We start from the raw sequence: 27285 nt of genomic DNA on the forward strand, positions 1-27285 counted from the left end.
GGTACCCATGTAGTCGATAGTATATTTTCGTATAGTTGTGTCTAACAAAAAACTAAAGTTGTTTACTGCACAGTATAACTGTCGGCTAATTCTGTTGTGAAGTGAGAGAACTGGTGAGCAGATAACTGCTGCCATCTCTCCATGATATCATGCAACACAGTCTCTTGAAGCAAACCTGCAAAGCCTCCGCTTTTCATTTGCCTTTAATTTTCCTCTAAATTAATTTCTTCCACAGACGAGTGCACTGCAATACTGATACGTGTGAGGTTCTGAATATCAGTTTCAGTCTGAAGAAGGGTCTCGACCCGAAACGTCACCCATTCCTTCTCTCCCGAGATGCTGCCTGACTTGCTGAGTTACTCCAGCATTTTGTGAATCAATACCTTCGATCAGTTCCATGAAGGTCGGTTCCAACAGTAATTGATGAATGCATTCAATAATGCAGGTGCGGAACTTTCCCTATTCTGCTCAGGTCTGCTATCGTATGTGCGTGTGTGTGTGTGTGTGTGTGTGCGTGTGTGTGTGTGTGTGTGTGTGTCTGTGTGTGTGTGTGTGTGTGTGTGTGTGTGTGTGTGTGTGTGTGTGTGTGTGTGTGTGTGTGTGTGTGTGTGTGTGTGTGTGTGTGTGTGTCTGTGTGTGTGTGCATGTGTGTGTGTGTGTGTGTGTGTGTGTGTGTGTGTGTGTGTGTGTGTGTGTGTGTGTGTGTGTGCTTGCTAATTGAACTGACGTGAATCAATTTCACACATCGATCGTGCCTTACAGGAGGTCCAACATAATCTTCTCCAGTGCATCAGAAAGTCACAGCATGCACAGTTCCCGCTGTGAGATCATGATTGCCCTCAGTGATCAGTCATTCCGCAATCTAATCACGCCTTGCATGGAAACAAGCACAGCAACGGAGAATTTCAAAGCCTCGAGATTTTGTTGTGGCTGACTACTTTGTGACAAGGCACAGGCTTGGATAGAGTGGATGTGGAGAGGATGTTTCCACTAGTGGGAGAGTCCAAGACCAGAGATCGTAGCCGAGGAATTAAAGGATGTCTCTCTATGAAGGAGATGAGGAGGAATTTCTTTAGTCAGGGGGTGGTGAATCTGCGGAATTCATTGCCACAAAAGGCTGTGAAGACCAAGTCAATTTTTAAGGCAGAGTTAGATGGATTCTTCATTAGTACGGGTGTCAGGGGTTATGGGGAGAAGGCAGGAGAGTGGGATTAAGAGGGAAAGATAGATCAGTCAAAATTGAATGGCGGAGTAGACTTGATGAGCCGAATGGCCTAATTCTGCTCCAATCACTTATGAAAGGTTGCCGAAAACAGGCCCTTCGGCCCACCGGATCCGTGCCGACCAGCGATCCCCGCCTATTAACACTGTCCTACACACACTAGGGACAATGTTTACATTTACCAAGCCAATTTACCTACAAGCCTGTACGCCTTTGGAGTGTGGGAGGAAACCAAAGATCTCGAAGAAAACACACGCAGGTCACGGGGAGAACGTACAAACTCCGTGCAGACAGCACCCGTAGTCGGGATCGAACCCGGGACTCCGGCGCTGCAACCGCTGTAAAGGCAGCAACTCTACCGCTGCGCCACTGTGCTGCCAACTAGTTCACGACTAGTTTTGAGTATATTCAAAGTTTTTTTAATGATCGGCAAGAAAGCTAACTGGAGAGACAACCAGAGAGCTGTCCTGAACTCATTGGAGATCCCTGGACTATCTTTGATTGGGCTTGGCTAACTTTACTTTCGACACTTCGACACAAAAAGCTGGAGTAACTCAGCGGGACAGGCAGCATCTCTGGAGAGAAGGAGTGGGTGACGTTTCGGGTCGAGACCCTTCTTCTTATTCCCTTCCCTTGCATTTATTCCCTTCTCATGTATCTGTAACATAGAAACATAGAGACATAGAAACATAGAAAATAGATGCAGGAGTAGGCCATTCGGCCCTTCGAGCCTACACCGCCATTCAATATGATCATGGCTGATCATCCAACCCAGTATCCCGTACCTGCCTTCTCTCCATACCCCCTGATCCCTTTAGCCACAAGGGCCACATCTAACTCCCTCTTAAATATAGCCAATGAACTGGCCTCAACTATCTTCTGTGGCAGAGAATTCCACAGATTCACCACTCTCTGTGTGAAAAAAAACTTTCTCATCTCGGTCCTAAAAGACCCTTATCCTTAAACTGTGACCCCTTGTTCTGGACTTCCCCAACATCGGGAACAATCTTCCTGCATCTAGCCTGTCCAACCCCTTAAGAATTTTGTGAGTTTCTATAAGATCCCCCCTCAATCTTCTAAATTCCAGCGAGTACAAGCCGCGTCTATCCAGTCTTTCTTCATATGAAAGTCCTGCCATCCCAGGGATCAATCTGGTGAACCTTCTCTGTACTCCCTCTATGGCAAGAATGTCTTTCCTCAGATTAGGAGACCAAAACTGTACACTGTGAATGACTCGATTGGAATCATGAAAAAGTTGCCACTCGAGTTCCTATGAAATCTTTCCTCGTTCTCCTCTCACCTATGCCTTCCTTGATTTGCCCTACCATGGGTCAAAAGATTGTGCATTCACCATAGCCATTCCCTATAAATTGCCTGTTCTTCTTCCCACGTTACAGCGTTTCTATTTCTAAATCCAATTTCAAAGATAAATGATGCTGGTACTGCAAGCCTATAAATTAGACTGTGATATTTTCTGTTTAATTTTTGACACATGAAGGCATACGTGGAAAGGAAAACTAATATAAATGAAGCCCAAAACCAAGAAAATGTAAATGATCTCATCTGTAACACTGCCTGCAGCAAACTTCCACTCTAATTCTCAAAGATTGAGGAAAAAAAGCTATAAACTATTATGTGTTACTGAGACCAAAGATGGTAAAACCGCAAGGGGTAATTGTGGAAAAATAAACAATGAAATTTGTTTAAGTTCTTCCTTTAACACACATAAATGAAACAATAATGCTATTAAGAGTTTTGATATCAGGAGGCTGCCAAACGTGTTACAACCAACAGAGTTTTTTAATCAAAATTATATACAATTCTATCTTATTTAAGCTGAACTTTCCTCACAATTTCCTGATCAAAAGCATTATTTGATTCTTTTAAGTGCTGGTTCTCGGTAATAGTACCTCAGAATGAAATGAAAGCTTTTCAGAAGAAAATACAGCTGAATCCCACAAATCTTCATAAAAGTCATAAGCGATAGGAGTAGAATTAGGCCATTCGGCCCATCAAGTCTACTCCGTCATTCAATCATGGCTGATCTATCTCTCCCTCCTAACCCCATTCCCCTGCCTTCTCCCCATAACCCCCTGACACCCGTACTAATCAAGAATCTATCTATCTCTGCCTTTAAAATATCCATTCAACTGGCCTCCACAGCCTTCGGTGGCAAAGAATTCCACAGATTCACCACCCTAAGATCCTCCTCATCTCCTTCATTAAGGAATGTCCTTTAATTCTGAGGCTATGACCTCTAGTCCTAGACTCTCCCACTAGTGGAAACACCCTCTCCACGTCCACTCTATCCAAGCCTTTCACTGTTTGGGTTCTTGGTTTCTTGGTTCTTGGTCCTCCAAAATATTCCAAATGGAATCTAAACTGGAGGTGGCGGAGTATGGACTTAAGCAAGAAGGGCTTCTTGGAGAAGAAGAGCTGCCTTAAATGTAATTGCGTCCGGTTGAGTAACTAAAGTAAGGTGAAGGCTATTCCATGCTTTGATTGTGAGAGGGAAGAATGAATTGCTATACATATCTGTCTTGGTAGCTGGTATCTCGAACTGAATCGAATGCCCTCATCTGCTCCTGATAGGTAGGGGAGGGGCTTATGGAACTTTCACTTCTGTGCAATTCAATTAATGTACAGTTTGCAATGGTGTGCAGAGGGGATCTTATCGAAACGTATAAGATTATTAAGGGGTTGGACATGTTAGAGGCAGGAAACATGTTCCCAATGTTGGGGGAGTCCAGAACCAGGGGCCACAGTTTAAGAATAAGGGGTAGGCCATTTAGAACAGAGATGAGGAAAACCCTTTTTAGTCAGAGAGTTGTGAATCTGTGGAATTCTCTGCCTCAGAGGGCAGTGGAGGCCAATTCTCTGAATACATTCAAGAGAGAGCTAGATAGAGCTCTTAAGGATAGCGGAGTCAGGGGGTATGGGGAGAAAGCAGGAACGGGGTACTGATTGAGAATGATCAGCCATGATCACATTGAATGGCGGTGCTGGCTCGAAGGGCCGAATGGCCTCCTCCTGCACCTATTGTCTATTGTCTATTGTGTGATCCCTGGAAAGTGCAGAAAAGTAATGAAGGAAGTTCAGGTGCAGAAAGGGAAAGCAGGAAAATAGGCGTACTATTTGGAAGCAGGTATGAGTGACAACTACCCTCGAAATTCATCACTTTCTTCCATAGCACTTTGGCCCAGCCCAAAGGTGCGGAGTTTGGTTTACGTGTTTTATTTTCAATGAACTTAGGGGCCACAGTCTTAGAATAAAGGGGAGGCCATTTAAAACGGAGGTGAGAAGAAACTTTTTCAATAGACAATAGGTGCAGGAGAAGGCCATTCGGCCCTTCGAGCCAGCACCACCAGAGAGTTGTGAATTTGTGGAATTCTCTGCCACAGAGGGTAGTGGAAGCCAAATCACTGGATTGATTTAAGAGAGAGTTAGATAGAGCTCTCATGGCTAGTGGAATCAAGGGATATGGGGAGAAGGCAGGCACGGGTTATTGATTGTGGGCAATCAGCCATGATCACAATGAATGGCGGTGCTGGCTCGAAGGGCCGAATGGCCTTCTCCTGCACCTATTTTCTATGTTTCTATGTTTCTATGTAACAATGAAAGGAACTGCAGATGCTGGTTTACACCGAAGACAGACACAAAATGCTGGAGTAACACAACAGGACAGGCAGCATCTCTGGATAGAAAGAACCGGTGACGTTTCGGGTTGAGACCCTTCTTCAGACTGAGAGTCAGAGGGAGAGGGAAATGAGAGACATGGAAGGGTAAGGTGTGATCAAAGGGGACGTAGATCAAGGAAAATGAGGAATAGATCATTGTTAGCTTGGGGAAGTGACAACGAGGCAAACAATCTTCCCGTGTCCGTTCTCCCCGTGACCTGCGTGGGTTTTCTCCGAGATCTTCGGTTTCCTTCCACACTCCAAAGACGTACAGGTATGTAGGTTAATTGGCTGGGCAAATGTAAAAAATTGGCCCTTGTGTGTGTAGGATAGTGTTAATGTGCGGGGATCGCTGGGCGGCGCGGACCCGGTGGGCCGAAGGGCCTGTTTCCGCGCTGTATCTCTAAATCTAAATCTAAATCTAAATCTAAAAATCTAAATGCAAAATTTAATCAGGAGAACAGTCCGACTGATCGGAGAACTAGGATGGGGGAGGGATGGAGACTGAGGGAAAGCAAGGGTTACTTGAAGTTAGAAACGTCAATATTCATACCGCTGGGTTGTAAGCTGCCCAAGCGAAATATGAGGTGCTGCTGTTTCATTTTGCGTTGGGCCTCACATACGTTTACGTCTGTGTGTCACTGCATGACTCTAACACATAAAGGACAGAGATGCTGCTGATAACACAAAGAGGCGGGCATGGCAATGTGATCTCACATGTCCGAACATGTTCAGGCGGACAAGACAACGTGATGGGCTGTGGCCACGGCAACCAGCAGCACTAAACATCACTTGAGAGCATTCTAAGGTGTTCCATCTACACATCTTGGACGATATACAGCTCACCCCCTCCATGACACACTGGTCAATCTGAGGAGCACCTTCAGCAACAGACTGGTCCCACCAAGATGCAGCACAGAACGCCACAGGAGATCCTCCTTCCCTGTGGCTATCAAACTGTACAACTCCCCCCCCTTCTGTCGTGGGTTGGAATTACTCTCCTCCCCCCCCCCCCCCCACCCCCCCCCACCCCCCCCACCATCCCCAATCTTTGCACACCCCCAATCCTTTCCACTTGTCACTTTAATTTCATGTTTTATGTCTATTGTGTTTTTATGACTGTTGGCAGGTCAACTTCCCTCCTGGGATAAATAAAGTTCTATCTTATCTTATCGTACCGTATCAGCACATTATTGATATTTTCCTCACAGCCTAAATAACTCCAGATGTCGCGGGACCATTCCGCTTCCAAAATGTTTCCCAGTGTTAAATCTTGCTTCCGTCCACTGGTGACGGTTCCATGAATTTAGCCCTCTTTGCCGTCGTGCCACTGAGCACATAATCTGGTATATTCAAGCAAATGCTGTGACGGATGAATACTGAGCCAGTTCGGACAACTGCATACATACATATCTGCTGCATGAAAGCTATTGCATTGTCGAGATGTGAAATTGGGTCCGAATGTACAATAACAAAGGAATCTCTTGAACTACAGAGAAAGAAAGCATTTTCATAGAGTCATGGAGTCACATAGTGTGGAACCAGGCCCTTCGGCCAACCTGCCCACCCTGACCAACATGCCCCATCTACACGAGTCCCACCTGCCTGCATTTGGCCCAGATCCCTCTAAACCTATCCTTTATACATGTACCTTTCCATATGTCTCTTAACCATTATGATAGTACCTGCCTCAACTACCTCCTCCGGCGGCTCATTCCATATACCCACCACCCTTTGCGTTACCCATCAGGTTTCTATTCAATCTTTCCCGTCTCATCTTATACCTGTGTCGTCTGGTACTTGATTCCCCTACTCTGGGCAAAAGACTGTGCATTTACCTGATCTATTCCTCTTGTGACTTTGTATACCTCTATAAGATCGCCCCTCATCCTCCTGCACTCCAAGGAATAAAGTCCTAGCCCACTCTAGATAGAGCTCTTAAGGATAGCAGAGTCAGGGGGTATGGGGAGAAGGCAGGAACGGAGTACTGATTGAGAATGATCAGCCATGATCACATTGAATGGCGGTGCTGGCTCGAAGGGCCGAATGGCCTCCTCCTGCACCTATTGTCTATTGCCTATTGTCTACTCCACCTCTCCCTGTAGCTCAGCCCTCAAGTCCTGGCGTTGAGCTTGTAAATCTTCTCTGTACACTTTCCAGCTTGACAACATCTTTCCTATAATTTGGTGACCGACCGAAAATGAGCACAATACTCTAAATGTGGCCTCACTAATGTCTTATACAACTATAACATGACCTCTCAACTTCCATACTTTCATTGGACCATTCATAATCTCAGGATATTTCTTGAGCACAGGCTTTACTGTACTTTAAACGGTAATCATTGTTCCAAAAGAAAAAATCAAACTTATCTGCCACTAATAATTCTTCTATTCGATCACCCAGTTTTCTTTCAGGCCGAAAGGTAACTTATATCAATAAATTGTTCCTTCTCAATTAGCAGTATCTCCCGTTTTAAAATGAAATTCTTCATACAAGAACGGCACAGTGGTACAGCGGTAGAATTGTTGCCTTACAGCGCCAGAGACCCAGGTTCAATTTGAACTGCGGGTGGTGTCTGTACTGAGTTTGTATGTTTTCCCTTTAACCACATGGGTTTTCTCCGGGTACTCCGGTTTCCTCCCACACTCCAAAGACTTGCAGGTCAGTAGGTTAATTTGCCCCTAATGTGTACGATACGAAACTTGGATAACAGAACTAGTAAATCTTCTCTGACTCTTTCCAGCTTAACAACATTGTTCCTCGAGCAGGGTGACCAAAACTGAACACAATACTGCACAGGTGTTGCATCTCCTGCAGTTGCAGTGACCTGGGTTACCTGGGGAGGGTGTGGTTTGGGTGGGAAGGGAAGAGTTAACCAGGGAGTTGAGGGGAGAACGGATTCTGCAGAAAGCAGAAAGGGGTGGAGATGGAAAGATGTGGCTCGTGGTGGGATGGGAGGTGGTAAAAATGCCAGAGGATTATGTGCTTCCCCTGCAACCGAGAGTAGGTAAATCGAGGACCAGAGGACATAGGTTTAAGGTGAAGGGGAAAAGATTTAATTGGAATCTGAAGGGTAACTTTTTCTCACAAAGGGTGGTGGGTGTATGGTACAAGCTGCCAGAGGAGGTAGTTGAGGCTGGGACATTTAAGAAACAGTTAGACAGATACACAGAGACATATAAAATTATAAAAGGACTGGACAAGCTAGATGCAGGAAAAATGTTCCCAATGTTGGGCGAGTCCAGAACCAGGGGCCACAGTCTTAGAATAAAGGGGAGGCCATTTAAAACTGAGGTGAGAAGGAACTTTTTCACCCAGAGAGTTGTGAATTTGTGGAATTCTCTGCCGCATAGGGCAGTGAAGGCCAAATCACTGGATGGATTTAAGAGAGAGTTAGATAGAGCTCTGGAGGCTAGTGAAATCAAGGGATATGGGGAGAAGTTGGGCACAGGTTACTGATTGTGGATGATCAGCCTTGAAGGGACGAGTTAACCAGGGAGTTGCGTGTGGCTGCATAACTCAGGACTCAACTAGAGCCATGACATACATCTTCCCAAGGGTCCCCTGATGTCCACAGTGTGTGTCCACCCTTACATAATAACAACATAATAAACAAGGCAATACAAACCTAACCTCAGTTTTGAGCGATCTATTGAAGGTGGGATCAATCAGAGCAATGATAGATAATGTTTCGGGTCGGAAACCTTCTCCAGATTGCGGAAGGCCCCGACCCAAAACGTCACCTATCCATGTTCTCCAGTGATGCTGCCTGACCCTGTGTGCAGGAAGGAACTGCAGATGCTAGTTTCAACCGAAGATAAATGCAAAATGCATTGTAACTCAGCGGGACAATAGACAATAGACAATAGGTGCAGGAGGAGGCCATTCAGCCCTTCGAGCCAACACCGCCATTCAATGTGATCATGGCTGATCATTCTCAATCAGTACCCCGTTCCCGCCTTCTCCCCATACCCCCTGACTCCGCTATCCTTAAGAGCTCTATCTAGCTCTCTCTTGAATGCATTCAGAGAATTGGCCTCCACTGCCTTCTGAGGCAGAGAATTCCACAGATTCACAACTCTCTGACTGAAAAAGTTTTTCCTCATCTCTGTTCTAAATGGCCTACCCCTTATTCGTAAACTGTGGCCCCTTGTTCTGGACTCCCCCAACATTGGGAACATTGGCACGGTAGCGCAGCGGTAGAGTTGCTGCTTTACAGCGAATGCAGCGCCGGAGACTCAGGTTCGATCCTGACTACGGGTGCTGTACTGTAAGGAGTTTGTACGTTCTCCCCGTGACCTGCGTGGGTTTTCTCCGAGATCTTCGGTTTCCTCCCACACTCCAAAGACGTACGGGTATGTAGGTTAATTTGACTGGGTAAATGTAAAAAATTGTCCCTAGTGGGTGTAGGATAGTGTTAATGTACGGGGATCGCTGGGCGGCGCGGACTTGGTGGGCCGAAAAGGCCTGTTTCCGCGCTGTATATATATGATATGATATGATATGATATGTTTCCTGCCTCTAACGTGTCCAACCCCTTAATAATCTCATACGTTTTGATAAGATCCCCTCTCATCCTTCTAAATTCCAGTGTGTACAAGCCTAGTCGCTCCAGTCTTTCAACATATGACAGTCCCGCCATTCCGGGAATTAACCTAGTAAACCTACGCTGCACGCCCTCAATAGCAAGAATATCCTTCCTCAAATTTGGAGACCAAAACTGCACACAGTACTCCAGGTGCGGTCTCACTAGGGCCCTGTACAACTGCAGAAGGAGCTCTTTGCTCCTATACTCAACTCCTCTTGTTATGAAGGCCAACATTCCATTGGCTTTCTTCACTGCCTGCTGTACCTGCATGCTTCTTTTCAGTGACTGATGCACTAGGACACCCAGATCACGTTGTACGTCCCCTTTTCCTAACTTGACACCATTCAGATAATAATCTGCCTTCCTATTCTTACCACCAAAGTGGATAACGGGCAGCATCTCTGGAGAGAAGGAATGGGTGACGTTTCGGGTCGAGACCCTTCTTCAGGTGAAGAAGATGCCGCCTGTCCCGCTGAGTTACTCCAGTATTTTGTGTCTATCGTCGGTCCAGACATGTATCCTGTGTGGAAATAAGCTGCATGGTGTAAAACTAGAAATCTATACCACCCAAACCTCTGGATTTCCCATAAGGAGCTCCTTCTCCTTTGAAACCTGCCCCTGTTGAAATCAGAGCCAGACATTAATGACATTTAATTTGTTTTTGAATGGCTATTGCTGTTTGCAATAAGGTGATTTATTATAGTTTTAGTTGTAATTACTCATATTTATATTCGATTCTGATATTTAATGTGCTTTTATTGCAAGCGTTATTAATATCTTCCCATTTTTCTTTTCAAAAAAATGATTGCGTCAAGAGATTAATGAACGGATAGCTGGCTAGCGACCATCCGGGCTGCCAGTAAGATAACTCGTTCCTGTAAATCTAACCCTCATTACCTTTCAGCAGCAAGTATTTGCTATTGATTTGGGCTTTCCTTAGCACAATCTGACTGACCCCCCTGTCCCGCCGAGAGACTTCAATGCATCTCTGAACTGCAAGATAACTACAAGGCCTTCACACATCTTTACAAATTCCGGCAAGTTCATTGCCTCATTGTGACCTGTGAGCAAAATTCAGTTTAGCAGCAATTTAGTTTAGCGTCGAGATACAGCGTGGAAACAGGCCCTTCGGCCCATCGTGTCCGCGTCGACCGGCGATCCCCGCAACACTAGCACCGTCCCACACACCAGGGACAATTTACATCTGAAGAAGGGTCTCGACCCGAAACGTCGCCCATTCCTTCTCTCCCGAGATGGTGCCTGACCTGCTGAGTTACTCCAGCATTTTGTGAATAAATAACACAAAAACGTCCATTACCACTGTTCTTCACAGATTTGCCCATTCCATTATCGCCCTCAGACACAAACGCTCGCATAATGCCACAGTTGTGCTAAGATAAAGTTTTTGCAAGCAGAAATAATGACACGTGTTTATTTTACTGCCACAATCACTTCTCCCCTATCATGCGAAGAACCGCCATTTGTATCCCATCTCTAGATTCCAGATTTTACATAAGTAATAAAGGAATTAAGGGACAAGATAATGATCAATTTTGCGTGATTGCCTCATTGTTTGGGAAGCTGCAGTAAAACATTTAATAATTAAGCCCGCTAAAAGTAATTATATCAATTACACTCATTGTTTTCATGGTGCACAGACGTATATAATGCTACCGTTAATTACTGAACGAGTTGGTTTAGAAAATAAATAAAACGTGTCTAAAATATCTGGCAGAGAGATCTTTTATTGGTCTCTCGAACTGAAGCAGCATATGGTCGCCTGTGAAACAAATATACATCATGCTTCACAGTTCCGTAGGTGTAAGGACAGTAGACTGATTTATGAAAGTCCCTAATTTCCCTCTCTATCCCCTCCCCCTTCCCAGTTCTCCCACTAGTCTTCCTGTCTCCGACTGCATTCTATTTCTGTCCCGCCCCCTCCCCTGACATCAGCCTGAAGAAGGGTCTTGACCCGAAACATCACCCATTCCTTCTCTCCCGAGATGCTGCCTGTCCCGCTGAGTTACTCCAGCATTTCGAGTCTACCTTAGACTGATTTATGACATGTTCAACACTGGAAATGGGTCTACATTGGAACAACATTGACTATTATTGCACTATTATTGCTTGTTTTTATTTGTGTGTGAATATGTATGTATGTACGTATGTATATGTGTGTGTGTGTGTGTGTGTGTGTGTGTATGTGTGTGTGTGTGTGTGTGTATATGTGTGTGTGTGTGTGTGTGTGTATGTATATGTGTGTGTGTGTGTGTGTGTGTGTGTGTGTGTGTGTGTGTGTGTGTGTGTGTGTGTGTGTGTGTGTGTGTGTGTGTGTGTGTGTGTGTATGTATATGTGTGTGTGTGTGTGTGTGTGTGTGTGTGTGTGTGTGTGTGTGTATATGTGTGTGTGTGTATATGTGTGTGTGTGTGTGTGTGTGTGTGTGTGTGTGTGTGTGTGTGTGTGTGTGTGTGTGTGTGTGTGTGTGTGTGTGTGTGTGTATATGTGTGTGTGTGTGTATATGTGTGTGTGTGTGTATATGTGTGTGTGTATGTGTGTGTGTGTGTGTGTGTGTGTGTGTGTGTGTGCGGGTGTGTGTGTGTGTGTGTGTGTGTGTGTGTGAGAATGTGTATATATATACACACACACTGAGCTTTTTGTTTCTCATTTAATATATTGTTTGCAGTGTACTATGTTTGCATATTCTGTTGTGCTGCTGCAAGTAAGAATGTCATTGTTCTGTCTGGGACACATGACAATAAAACACTCTTGACTCCTGAAATTCAACACAAGGCTTTACCTTTGCTGACCAACATGAAAAATCGTCCACAGACTGAGCTTACGTTCCAGTTCAGAACCCCAATCTGAATGTCGGAACAAACGACGCAATGATCAAAATAGAAACGCTAAGTATTTACAGGCATGTCAAGTCGTGTTTATTTTCACATGTACACTACAGTGAGGTGCAGGTACAATGAAAAATCTTGCTTCGAACTAACCACAGATTGTAATTTTTTTAATTCATCAGTTTGCTAAAAATGGTATGGTAAAAATAGACTTAACTACAGGACAAAACTGAGATCATCATTCTAGCCAGATGTGTTGAAATGTTTTATTGGAATCAAATGTTGCTATAAAATGCTGACACAGGCTTTATATACACATTAAATGAACCAGGAAGAATATCGCTCCTGCAACAGTATTTTTTATTTAAGTCTCAGGCTGGGAGTTAATGGATTAATAGGAACTAGTTCTGTTGCTCAAATTGTTTCATGGTCTCACACCCATCTAGGGCGGCACGGTGGCGCAGCGGTAGAGTTGCGGCCTTACAGTGCCAGAGACCCGGGTTCGATCCTGACCACGGGTGCTGTGTGTACGGAGTTTGCACGTTCTCCCCGTGACCTGCGTGGGTTTTCTCCAGGTGCTCAAGTTTCCTCCCACAGTCCAAAGTTGTGGAGATTTGTAGGTTAAATGGCTATGTAAATTGTTAAAAAAAAATTATCCCTTGTGTGTGTAGGATAGCGATAGCTAGGATAGCGGGGATGTTCGTCAGTCGGCGCGGACTCAGTGGGCCGAAGGGTCTAGTTCTACGCTGTATCTCTAAACGAAACTAATCTTATCTCAAAGGTAGGTTGTAGCATTACTACTAACCCTGCGTGTGGGACAGCTGAAAGCCCAGTTGTGTGGCATCAGACAGCACAAGCTAATCTGGAGCAATGACACATCCAGGACCATCAATCCTATCTCGACTGTGGATTGCTGACTGTGGCACTTCAAATGAGTGACCCAGCCAACTGTTGGAATTTGATTCCACTCAGCAATCCTTGTGCTATAAACAAATCGTTGGTACACTCTCTTACATCCACATCACAATTCGTATCATCGTTAATAAAAACAAACGCTTTACATCCAGTTAGAGATCCATCAGATTATTTTAACTGGAAATGCTTTGCTGTACCCTTTGAAGCTCTCGGGGCAGCTAGACCTGGTGTCATTAAAGATATAATTAATGTTTTCATGATGGTTGGTTTTCCTTTGTGTTTTTTGTATTTGACTTCCAACTGGGATTCTTGAAGGCAGGTTTCCAACGTGAACTCGTGGCCCACCGGGAACCAGAATTAGACTGCCAGAACTTATTTCACTTAGTATGTTTAACAGCCATCGAAGGCCGAGAGATTTTAAGTCCATCTGTCTGGGCCTGATTTAAAGCCAGACCCCGGAGGCAGGTGAACACAGACTCTTAACAGCGTGCTATCCACTGCCCTGGAGACTTGTTATTGTTTAATGTCAACTTGATCTAACTGCTCACTTTGAGATGCCACGTAAGTGAAAAATATAAAACAACAGTCAAGTTGCTCTCAAGTCGATTCTCTACGACGTGCTTCAACTTTACTGTGCTTTCACTTGTACGAGCAGAGCCATTCCAATTCAGCGAGAAACCTTGCCCCATTGGGGCAACGGGTTCTTATAGCGTGCGGTGCCAATACTTACATCATCCTGTTTCGTATCTGGCTTCGGCAAGGGCAGGAGGGTGACGGCTGATACCGAAGAGCACGCACTTGCCAAAACCAGTCACGAAACAAAATGGGTAATCCCTTATCATAGACAATAGATAATAGGCCATCCAGCCATTCAATCCCAAGACCATGAAGTGGCTTCTTAACCAGGCCAACCAACCTGGTTTTGCATCTCCCGTTTTATCAGGTGGTGCAGTTTCACCACTTCTAAGGTTTCAGCTTAAAAAAAGCAATGGAACTGGTGCTCTATTGGCGAAAGAAAACACAACAAACGATAGTGAGGTTGGAATTTATCTTGGATCAGATGCCAGTTATTTGTGGCTCCTAATATTCTGTACAATTGGTTGTGAAGGATCTGAATATTGGCATCCCATACCTTAGCCAGATGATACTATGAATATAGCCGACGGCTTCCCAGAGGAGATAATAGGTGCTGATAGCATCAGCACGTTTAAGGCTGTATTGAGTAAGTAGCCAGTCCAACATTTGGTAAACAGGTCCTTGGAGGCATCGTGCATGTTAGGCAACTGTGCAAATGGCCAGATAAGACGATAATGCACTTTCACTTTCCTGTATTCTTTGGTATCATTGAAAACGAGCAATGCCTATTCATTCTCCAGAAACATTTATTAAAAAACTGTGCCGGCATGTAAATCATGAACCATATTTCTGCTGTTACGTTTGAACCACTGTCTAGGTGGAGAAGACCATCACCTCTGTTTGTTTAAACCAACTTTTAGAACTTTTGACTTTAGAGATACAGCGCGGAAACAGGCCCTTCGGCCCACACCGACCCCGTACGCTAACACTATCCTACATACCAGGGACCGTTTACAATTTTACCGAAGCCAATCAACCTACAAACCTGTACGTCTTTGGAGTGTGGAAGAATGACAAACGTACAAACTCCGTTCCGACAGCACCCGTAGTCAGGATCGAACCTGACCATGTCTCTGACGCTGTAGGGCAGCAACACTACCGTTGTGCCACCGTGCCGCCTAACCTTGGTTTAAATAAAGCTCTAATTCTCAATTGGGATTGCTGCAATCGTATTACTATTTAACGGGCAGCAAAAGTCGCCGAGGCCCAATAATATGCGGAAACGAGGTGAAACCAAATGAAATGCGAGCAATAAGATTTCTCATTCCTTAGTGTTCCCAGCATGGGGCTGCAACATATCGCTCAATGATTTGGGTGGTTTGCCTTCCTGAATATCCAAGCGATTTAAAACATCTGTTCATCTGGCCAAGTCCCTCCAATGTTTAACACTAGCAAAGAGGAAATAAAGAAGCTTGTACATTCTTCTTTAAACAAAGTATTTAAAATATATTCAGTAGAAACAGTAGAAACATAGATATTTCTTCAGTGAATAGACTACAACAGTGTCACACCAAGGATTCATCGCAAAGTGCCCTTGGCAGTGAGGTGCCCGTGTTTTCTGTTGTAAGTGTCGTTTCATGTATACTTAAAATTTTAAAGAACATTTTGTTTTTTTTTAGTTTAGTTTAGAGATAGAGTGCGGAAACAGGCCCCTTTCGGCCCACCGTGTCCGCGCCGATCCCTGCACATTAACACCATCCTATACCCACTAGGGACATAGAAACATAGAAAGTAGGTGCAGGAGTAGGCCATTCGGCCCTTTGAGCCTGCACCGCCATTCAATATGATCATGGCTGATCATCCAGCTCAGTATCCTGTACCTGCCTTCTCTCCATACCCCCTGATCCCTTTAGCCACAAGGGCCACATCTAACTCCCTCTTAAATATAGCCAATGAACTGGCCTCAACTACCCTCTGTGGCAGAGAGCAAGCATTCATAATGCTTTATCGCAGTGTCCTCATAAATAGACTCTGCATGAAAACCAATTTGAAAAGAAGCGATTGCTTCCGGATAAGGTTTCCTTGCGGCAAACTTCGCAGAGCCCCGTGCCTGCAACAGCACGGTTGAAAGCGGGTTTGATTCACTTTACATCGCAGATCAAGTATATTAACGGGCGCTCAGTGAGAAGTGAGAAAATGAATTTGGGTTTTGGAGGCTTGCTTCACAATGCTTTCTTTCACAATGCATCCGTCTGCAAAGGCAGCAGCCACTGTTCCTTGGAGGCCATCAATCATTTTGTACCTAAAGATCGTCCATTAGCTCGAGAATGCATAAGTGGATGCACAGATCTTTCCTCTGTGGGGCAATAACGCCCCCAGATGTGAGGCAGAGTTCCTGCCTCCTTGAAGGTGAGATTCTCACCAGCATTTACTAAGAGACAAAAACATGTAATTGTGGCGTAGGGGGGAGGGGGGCTTACTATCATATAATCACCCCACCATAACCAGAGAGCAGCACTGAACTACCATCTACCTCTTTGGTGACCTTCTGACGATCCTTGATCGGACTTTGCTGTCTTTACCTTGCACTAAACGTTCCCTCATTACGTCCCTCATTATGTGTTGTCTACACGCTGTAAATGGCTCGATTGTAATCGTGTCTTGTCTTTCTGCTGACTGGTTAGCCCGCAACAAAAGCTTTTCACTGCCCCAGTACACGTGACAATAAACCAAACTGACTAACCAACTAAACTTTAGCTAGGGTGGAGCGCAGGGAAGAGGGGGGGGGAAGGGGGGGGAAGGGGGGGGAATGGTGGGGGGCAGGGGAAGGGTGGGGGGGGGGGGGAAGGGTGGGGGGGGTGTTACCTAAAATTGGAGAATTCAATGTTCGTACCGTCGGGTTGTAAGCTACCCAAGCAGAATATGAGGTGTTCTTCCTCCAGTTTGTATGTTCATAAGTTCATAAGCGATAGGGGAAGAATTAGGCCATTCGGCCCATCCAGTCTGCTCCGCCATTCAATCATGGCTGATCTATCTCTCCCTCTTAACCCCATCCTCCTGCCTTCTCCCCATAACCACTGACACCCGCACTAATCAATAATCTATCTATCTCTGCCTTATTAATGTCCAATGACTTGGCCTCCTGTGGTAATGAATTCCACACATTCACCACCCTCTGACTAAAGAAATTCCTCCTCATCTCCTTCCTGAAGGAACACCCTTTAATTCAGAGACCATGACCTCTGGTCCGAGACTCTCCCACTAGAGGAAACATCCTCTCCACATGCACACTAACCAGGCCTTGCACTATTCGGGAAATCTCAAGGAGGTCCCCCCCTCAACCTTCTAAACCCCAGCACGTCGAGGCCCAGTGGCGGCGTCTAATGCTCATCATATGTAAACCCACCAATTCCTGGGGTCACTCTTGTAAATCTCCTCTGAACCCTCTCCAGTGCTAGGACATCCGCCCTCAGGTACGGGGCCCAAAATTGCTCACTCTGTGGCCTTACTCAGGCAATGGATGAGGCCCAAGTCAGAACGGTCGGCAACGGAATGGGAATGGGAGTTAAAATGGTTAGCAACCGGGAGATCCAGCAGGCCTTGGCGGACCGAGCACAAGTGTTCGGCAAAATGGTCGCCTAGTCTTTGCTTGGTCTTGCCGGTGTACAGGAGGCGACATTGGGAACAGTAGATGAGGTTAGAGGAGGTGCCTGTGAACTTTCTGCATGTTTCTCCTCTCCATTCAGAAGATTGTGAATTCAAGTTCCATTCACGGGACTTGAGTATTATAACTAATTTGATGGTCCAGGTGAGTGTTTCATCTTTGGCTGTGTTTCAAACGAGGTAGTGAATCGCCATACCTCCTCCCTCGAACTCCGTCCAAGAACCCTGGCAGTCCTTTCAGGTGAGGCAGAGGTTCACTTGCACCTCCTCCAACCTCACCTACTGTATCCGCTGTTCCAGATGTGGACTCCTATATGTCGGTGAGACCAATAGCAGGCTCGGCGATTGTTTCGTTAAACACCTCCACTCAGTCCGGCCAGGCCTACGCGATCTCCCAGTTGCTAAAAACTTTAACTCCCCCTCCCATTCCCACACTGACCTTTCTGTCCTGGGCCTCCTCCACTGTCAGAGTGAGGCCCAACGCAAATTGGAGGAACGGCACCTCATATTTCACTTGATAAGCTTACCACCCAGCGGTATGAATATGGATTTCTCTAACATCAAGTAACATGCTCTCCCTCTCTTTCCGTCCCTCCCCACCCTAGTTCACCATTCCCTCAGCTGACAATGTACCATTGTCCATTTCCTTATCATCGTCGGCTTTGATCGGTCGTTTTCACACCTTATCCTTCCATATCTCTGGACTCCCTCTCCCCTGACCCTCAGTCTGAAGGAGTTGCGAATCTGTGGAATTCTCTGCCTCAGAAGGCAGTGGAGGCCAATTCTCTGAATGCATTCAAGAGAGAGCTGGATAGAGCTCTTAAGGATAGCGGAATCAGGGGGTATGGGGAGAAGGCAGGAACGGGGTACTGATTGAGAATGACCAGCCATGATCACATTGAATGGCGGTGCTGGCTCGAAGGGCCGAATGGCCTCCTCCTGCACCTATCGAAGGTATTTATTCACAAAATGCTGGAGTAACTCAGCAGGTCAGGCAGCATCTCGATGCTGCCTGACCTGCTGAGTTACTCCAGCATTTTGTGAATAAATACCTTCGATTTGTACCAGCATCTGCAGTTATTTTCTTATACCTCCTGCACCTATTGTCTATTGTCTATTGAGTCTCGACCCGAAACATCACCCATTCCTTCCCTCCGGAGATGCTGCCTGTCCCACTGAGTTACTCCAGCATTTTGTGTCTACAGTATATTGAATCAGGGATTGTTTCGCCCTTTCAGGAGATATAAAGATGAACACTCATCGGCTATGATGATCAATACTTATTTCACATCCCACTTTGCTTGAATAGAAACCTCCTCTGGTGCGCGTGGGGGCTCTCACCTTGCACAGGTCTGCCAAGAGGTTTCTTGCATCACCACAGAGACTGGACTGCAGTAAATATTTAATTGAGCAGAAGTGTTTTGAGACAGGCTCAGGTTGTGAAAGATGTGGATAAATGCAATCATTTTTATTTCAGTATCATGTTACTTAAATAATATGTTTAAGTCCTGCATATGTGCTGACCTGATCAATAGGCAGCTCCACTTGTGTCAGATTGTCTTCTTGAATTTCCATTGCATCCAAGGTCTCCCTCCTGTCCTCAAAAGCTTTGAAGACGCAGCTTTCTGGAGGAAAGGGCGATAATGTTATTGAGATGGTGTTAAACACGAGACAATGATACAACAGTGGCTACCAGTGGTGTACTGCAAGAATTGCATCTCATCTCCAGCAATAAGTGCTTGCAAATACTTCACATCACATGGTGCAGCGGTACATCTACTGGTACATCTACTGCCTTACTGCGCCAGAGACCTGGGTTCGAACCTGACGACAGATGCTGTCTGTGTGCAGATGATACAAAGCTGGGTGGTAGTGTGAACTGTGAGGAAGATGCTATGAGGTTGCAGGGTGACTTGGACAGGTTGTGTGAGTGGGCGAATGCATGGCAGATGCAGTTTAATGTGGATAAGTGTGAGGTTATCCACTTTGGTGGTAAGAATAGGAAGGCAGAGTATTATCTGAATGGTGTCAAGTTAGGAACAGGGGACGTACAACGAGATCTGGGTGTCCTAGTGCATCAGTCACTGAAAGCAAGGATGCAGGTACAGCAGGCAGTGAAGAAAGCCAATGGAATGTTGGCCTTCATAACAAGAGGAGTTGAGTATAGGAGCAAAGAGGTCCTTCTGCAGTTGTACAGGGCCCTAGTGAGACCGCACCTGGAGTACTGTGTGCAGTTTTGGTCTCCAAATTTGAGGAAGGATACTCTTGCTATTGAGGGCGTGCAGCGTAGGTTTACTAGGTTAATTCCCGGAATGGCGGGACTATCATATGTTGAAAGACTGGAGCGACTAGGCTTGTATACACTGGAATTTAGAAGGATGAGAGGAGATCTTATCGAAACGTATAAGATTATTAAGGGGTTGGACACGTTAGAGGCAGGAAACATGTTCCCAATGTTGGGGGAGTCCAGAACAAGGGGCCACGGTTTAAGAATAAGGGGTAGGCCATTTAGAACGGAGATGAGGAAAAACATTTTCAGTCAGAGAGTTGTGAATCTGTGGAATTCTCTGCCTCAGAAAGCAGTGGAGGCCAATTCTCTGAATGCATTCAAGAGAGAGCTGGATAGAGCTCTTAAGGATAGCGGAGTCAGGGGGTATGGGGAGAAGGCAGGAACGGGGTACTGATTGAGAATGATCAGCCATGATCACATTGAATGGCGGTGCTGGCTCGAAGGGCCGAATGGCCTCCTCCTGCACCTATTGTCTATTGTCTATTGAGTTTGCATGTTCTCCCACTTGGGTTTTCTCCATGATCTTTGGTTTCCTCCCACGCTCCAAAGATGAACAGGTTTGTAGGTTAATTAGCTTGGTATAAAATGTTAAGAAAAATTGTCCCTCGTGCGTGTAGGATAGTGTTAATGTGTGGGGATCGCTGGGCGGTACGGACTTGGTGGGCCGAAGGGCCTGTTTCCGTGCTGTATCTCTAAACTAAACTAAACATTCAGCCATCACCAGTTTTGTGATGCGTAGGACAGAACTGTAGATGCTGGTTTACAGCGAAGATAGGCACAAGAAGATGAAGTAACTCGGCGGGTCAGGCCGCATCTCTGGAGAAAAGGAATAGGCGACGTTTCTGGTCGAGACCCTTCTTCAGGCTAATTTCTGCAGACTCCAGTCTGAAGAAAGGTCTCGACCCGAAATGCCACCTATTCCCTTTCTCCAGAGATGCTGCCTGACCCGCTGAGTTACTCCAGCATTTTATGTCTATCACCGGTTTGTTGATGTTTGAAACCATTCACAGTGAAGAGAATGATGGTTTATTTAAGGAAACTTAATGTGGACATAGTTGTAAATTTGTAGCTGTCTGACTCAGAAGTTTACTATGTAAACAGCTCTCCATTATTCCCCTGTATTAAGCAGGAAAGCTTATGTGGCGGTCGGTGCCTGAGTGGGGAGCGTGGATTTAGTTTAGTTTAGTTTAGTTTAGAGATACAGCGCGGAAACAGGCCCTTCGGCCCACTGAGTCCATGCCGACCAGCGATCCCTGCACATTAACGCTACCCTACACACACGAGGGACAGTTGACACTTATGCCAAGCCACTTAACCTACAAACCTGCACGTCTTTGGAGTGTGGGAGGAAACCAAAGAGCTCAGAGAAAACCCACGGGGTCACGGGGAGAACGTGCAAACTCCGTCCAGACAGCGCCCGTAGTCGGGATCGAACCTGGGACTCCGGCGCCGCAAGCGCTGTAAGGCAGCAACTCTACCGCTGCGCCACCTGGCTGAGGGCAGCACTTAACTGGGAAATACACATTCAGGCTTGGATTGCAATCACAGCATCAACTGGCAATCACCATTTCATAATACCTCCTGCACTTTAAATAATGAACATCGTGGACTGGTTATGATTGTTCAACCAGCACATCCAACACGTTAAACGTCGAATTGAAACAAGGAACTGCAGATGCGGGTCAGGCAGCATCTTTGGAGAGCATGGATAGGTGACGTTTCGAGTCTGAAGGCTCCCCTTCCATTTTCTCCTGAGTTACTCCAGCACTGTATGTCCTTTTAAGTTAAACATTGATCTTCTAAAATGGTTGGAATAAAATGGCGGAACTGAGAATGACTTCTCATTGCGTAACCTAAGTGAGATTCTGCTCCATTCACCTCTGGGTATTGAGAATTTATCTTGAAAATACTTGACTTATTTCAATCTTTAAGCAAATAATTACAAATTTAACGCAGGCTGCCCCCAGTTTTTCTGTGCGCTGTTGGCTCTTCAGTTTGATGAAGAATCTCTCGCCCAGAGTAGGGGAATCGAGGACCAGAGTACATAGGCCTAAGGTGAAGGGGAAAAGATTTAATAGGAATCTGAGGGGTAAGTTTTTCACACAGAGGGTGCTGGGTGTATGGAACAAGCTGCCAGAGGAGGTAGTTGAGGCTAGGACCATCCCCACATTTAAGAATAGGTTTGACAGGTACATGGATAGGACAGGTTTGGAGGGAGATGAGACAAACGCAGGCAGGTGGGACAAGTGTAGGTGGGACATGTTGGTCGGTGTGGGCAAGTTGGGCCAAAGGGCCTGTTTCCACGCTGTATCACTCCATGACTCTATACAACTGAGTTTCTAGTTCCTTTATTAAATTTGCTCTGATGTAACTATCTTGTCCCCTCCCCTCCCCCCCCCCCCCCCCCCCGTCCACCCCCCGTCCCCCCCCCCCCCCCCATGGAAATTATGCAAAAGGTGTACATATTTCCAGAATTAACCTTAGCTTGAAAATACTGGAGTAACTCTGTGGGACAGGCAGCATCTCTGGAGAGAAGGAATGGTGACGTTTCGGGTCCAGGCCCTTCTTCAGACTGATCTGTCTGAATCAGTCTGAAAGTCCCAACCCGAAACGTCACCCATTCCTTCTCTCCAGAGATGCTGCCTGTCCCGCAGAGTTACTTCAAAATTTTGTGTCTATCTTCGATTTAAACCAGCATCAGCAGTTCTTTCCCACAAATCCTTCCCACACAAGGTTGTCTTCAGATCCAGTTCACAGTGAGTGGGGAAGAGTCAGAGGGCGACTGAGAAAATGGTCCGAGATTTTACAGCCCAAAGCATCTAAAGAGTGCAAGCTCCGTGGAAAATGGAAGCTTTCTGCACGCTCAGCAAAAAAGGAAGCAAGGCACAGCTCAACGCAAAGAGACTATAGACAATAGACAATAGGTGCAGGAGGAGGCCATTCGGCCCTTCGAGCCAGCACCGCCATTCAATGTGATCATGGCTGATCATTCTCAATCAGTACCCCGTTCCTGCTTTCTCCCCATACCCCCTGACTCCACTATCCTTAAGAGCACTATCTAGCTCTCTCTTGAATGTATTCAGAGAATTGGCCTCCACTGCCCTCTGAGGCAGAGAATTCCACAGATTCACAACTCTCTGACTAAAAAAGTTTTTCCTCATCTCTGTTCTAAATGGCCTACCCCTTATTCTTAAACTGTAGCCCCTGGTTCTGGACTCCCCCAACATTGGGAACATGTTTCCTGCCTCTAAAATGTCCAACCCCTTAATAATCTTATACGTTTCGATAAGATCCCCTCTCATCCTTCTAAATTCCAGTGTATACAAACCTAGTCGCTCCAGTCTTTCAACATATGACAGTCCCGCCATTCCGGGAATTAACCTAGTGAACCTACGCTGCACGCCCTCAATAGCAAGAATATCCTTCCTCAAATTTGGAAACCAAAACTGCACACAGTACTCCAGGTGCGGTCTCACTAGGGCCCTGTACAACTGCAGAAGGACCTCTTTGCTCCTATACTCAACTCCCCTTGTTATGAAGGCCAACATTCCATTGGGACTAATAAGGGTAATTATGTCAAACTGCAGTTCTTTTGTTGCCTATGGTTCAAAGGATTTCACAAGCAGTAAACTAAATGTGGGTGTCCCTCCTGCTACTTGTATGGCCAAAGGTGGGACATCAATCTCACAGATCAACCAGGTGCAAGAGACTTCATTCAAATGTAATTTTCAGGAACCAGGCTTGCACGGTGGCGCAGCGGTAGAGTTGCTGCCTTGCAGCGCCAGGAACCCGGGTTCGATCCTGACTACAGGTGCTGCCTGTATGAAGTTTCTACCTTCTCCCCGTGGCCTGCGTGGGTTTTCTCCCGGGTGCCTCCCACACCCCAAAGACGTACAGGTTTGTAGGTCAATTGGCTTCAATCTTTTTCTAATCGTGAATTGCCCGTAAGGTAGTGCCAGTGTACGGGTTGATCGCTGGACTCGGTGGGCCGAAGAGCCTGTTTCCGCGCTGTACCTCTAAAGTCTAAACCACTCCATTAGAAACATAGAAACATAGAAAATAGGTGCAGGAGGAGTCCATTCAGCCCTTCGAGCCAGCACCGCCATTCATTGTGATCATGGCTGATCATCCACAATCAGTAACCTGTGCCCAACTTCTCCCCATATGCCTTGATTCCACTAGCCCCCAGAGCTCTATCTAACTCTCTCTTAAATTCATCCAGTGATTTGGCCTCCACTGCCCTCTGTGGCAGAGAATTCCACAAATTCACAACTCTCTGGGTGAAAATGTTCCTTCTCACCTCAGTTTTAAATGGCTTCCCCTTTATTCTAAGACTGTGGCCCCTGGTTCTGGACTCCACCAACATTGGGAACATTTTTCCTGCATCTAGCTTGTCCAGTCCTTTTATATAAGAAAATAACTGCAGATGCTGGTACAAATCGAAGGTATTTATTCACAAAATGCTGGAGTAACTCAGCAGGTCAGGCAGCATCTCAGGAGAGAAGGAATGGGTGACGTTTCGGGTTGAGACCCTTCTTCAGACTGATGATAGTTCTTTTATAGTTCTTTTATAGTTCTTTTATGTCTCTATAAGATCCCCTCTCAAGATCCCCTCTATAAGATCCCCTCTCATCCTTCTAAACTCCAGTGAATACAAGCCGAGTCTTTTCAATCTTTCCTCATATGACAGTCTCGCCATCCCAGGGGTCAATCTCATGAACCTACGCTACACTGCCTCAATTACAAGGATGTCCTTCCTCAAATTAGGAGACCAAAACTGTACACAATACTCCAGATGTGGTCTTACCAGGGCCCTATATAACAGCAGAAGAACCTCTTTGCTCCTATACTGAAATCCTCTCGTTATGAAGGCCAACATGCCATTAGCTTTCTTCACTGCCTGCTGTACCTGCACGCCAACTTTCAGTGACTGGTGTACAAGGACACCCAGGTCTCGCTGCACTTGCCCCGTTACCTAACCTGACACCATTGAGATTATAATCTGCCTTCCTGTCCTTGCCGCCAAAGTGAATAACCTCACATTTATCTACATTATACTGCATCTGCCACGCATCTGCCCACTCACTCAACCTGTCCAGGTCACCCTGCAACCTCCTAACATCCTCTTCGCAGTTCATACTGCCACCCAGTTTTGTGTCATAACTTGGCACAACCCTTGAATGACCCTCATGTAACTGCAGAGAAGTAATTAGTGGCTAGTAATGATTCTAATCTCTTATCAGCCCTTACTCCACCACCTTCAAGAATGGCTGGGCAAATGTAAAAATTGTCAATAGACAATAGACAATAGGTGCAGGAGGAGGCCATTCGGCCCTTCGAGCCATCACCGCCATTCAATGTGATCATGGCTGATCATTCTCAAACAGTACCCCGTTCCTGCCTTCTCCCGTCCCTAGTGTGTGTCTAGTTCACACTGTCCCTAGTGTGTGTAGGATAGTGTTAATGTGCAGGGATCGCTGGGCGGCACGGACGCGGTGGGCCGAAGGGCCTGTTTCCGCGCTGTATCTCGAAATCTAAAATCTAAAACCAAAATGTAAACTTGGTCTGGTTAGTTCCGGGTTTTCCACATGCGTCAGTGTAGCTCTATTTACTCTGCCTCAATATCACAGAGAAACTATTGCTTTAATTGTGCTCAGGCCGAATTGTTATTGTTTTCTCAACTCTTTGACTCAGCGAGATAGGGTTAGAGTCAAAGAGCCATACAAGCTCCGCACATTAACGCTATCCTACACACACTAGGGACAAATTACACTTACACCAAGACAATTATAGACATAGACATAGAAAATAGGTGCAGGAGTAGCCTACACCGCCATTCAATATGATCATGGCTGATCATCCAACTCAGTATCCCGTGCCTGCCTTCTCTCCATACCCCATGATCCCTGTAGCCACAAGGGCCACATCTAACACCCTCTTAAGTATAGCCAATGAACTGGCCTCAACTACCTTCTGTGGCAGAGAATTCCACAGATTCACCGCTCTCTGTGTGAAAAAAAACTTTCTCATCTCGGTCCTAAAAGACTTCCCCCTTATCCTTAAACTGTGACCCCTTGTTCTGGACTTCCCCAACATCGGGAACAATCTTCCTGCATCTAGCCTGTCCAACCCCTTAAGAATTAACCCACCGACCAGTACGTCTTTGGAGTGTGGGATGAAACCGAAGATCTCGGAGAAAACCCACGCAGGTCACGGAAAGAACGTACAAACTCCGTACAGAGAGCACCCGTAGTGGGGATCAAACCCGGGTATCCGGCGCTGCAAGCGCTGCAAGACAGCAACTCCACCGCTGCGCCAACGTGCCGCCCTGGTTAAATTCTGCTAGGTAAAAGCAACATTCAATGTAGGATCTTGCGGAGAACATGGAAATAGGGGAGAAATGCAGCAAAGGTGTGGTTGTGGGACTGGGGTCCAGTAGGCCAGAGCAAGAAAGGAAACCATCTGAAGAAGGGTCTCGGCCCAAAACTTCACTCATTCCTTCTCTTCAGAGACGCCGCCTATCCCGCTGAGTAACTCCAGCATTTTGTGTCTGTCTTTAGAAACATAGAAACATAGAAAATAGGTGCAGCAGTAGGCCATTTGGCCTTTTGAGCCTGCACCGCCATTCAATATGATCATGGCTGATCATCCAGCTCAGTAACCTGTACCTGCCTTCTCTCCATACCCCCTGATCCCTTTAGCCGCAAGGGCCACATCTAACTCCCTCTTAAATATAGCCAATGAACTGACCTCAACTACCTTCTGTGGCAGAGAATTCCACAGACTCACCACTCTGTGTGAAAACAGTGATAACAGTGGTTCCTTTAAGCATAGCTCTTTGAGCAGGTGCTACTTAATTTGCTCAAATAAGACACGTGGCTCACTTGTAACCGTTAGTTTAAGGCTCGCGAAGAGTTTGTTTATTGTTGCCGCCTCACAGGTTCCATGCGAAGAAAGCACTTTTTTGGGCTGAATTTTTTCATCTCCATTATTTTTTAATCCTCTTTTAAAAAAGATCAAAGGCGATTAAAACTTGAAGGCAAGTAATCGGCAGTAGTTTACGAAGAACAACGGTTGTATATTTTTTAAGCAAAGCTCTGTCCCACTGAAAAAAATCATTGCAAAAAAGATTATGAAATGGGCAATGGCTCTGGGATACTTTGATTAGCAAACCAGACACCGAAATAGGCAGAAAAATGACATTAAACTGCATGAGAGAAAAGCCAGTAATGCTATTACTCGCTGAATAGAAGGCATAAAGACAATTCTACGGCAGGGTCAGAGCCACTCTGATTCAATTGCCCACAGGAAATAAAGCAACTTGATGATCTCAGAGAATTAATTCACATGAGTGCTACCTAGTGATTTATCAGTTTTTTTAGGAAACCAGAAACACAATTAAATATTTAAGTGGTGTGCATAACTCCAGCGCATGCATCTCAACGTCGAAAGATGTCATGCAAAAGGACTTTCAATTCCATTTATACCATATTTGCATTTGGTATCC

The 27285-nt window shown here is 45.8% G+C and overlaps 1 protein-coding gene across 1 annotated transcript in view; it reads right to left on the minus strand.

Annotated features, from left to right (window-relative positions):
- LOC144611063 (uncharacterized) overlaps positions 1-27285 on the minus strand; it is a 148217-nt gene that overhangs the window by 24347 nt on the left and 96585 nt on the right. The window contains exon 8 of the mRNA XM_078430151.1: positions 19013-19113. Within this exon, the coding sequence (XP_078286277.1) occupies positions 19013-19113 (101 nt within the window). The remainder of the gene's footprint in view (positions 1-19012; positions 19114-27285) is intronic.

The sequence above is a fragment of the Rhinoraja longicauda genome, chromosome 2, assembly GCF_053455715.1.
Source record: "Rhinoraja longicauda isolate Sanriku21f chromosome 2, sRhiLon1.1, whole genome shotgun sequence".
Taxonomy (NCBI): domain Eukaryota; kingdom Metazoa; phylum Chordata; class Chondrichthyes; order Rajiformes; family Arhynchobatidae; genus Rhinoraja; species Rhinoraja longicauda.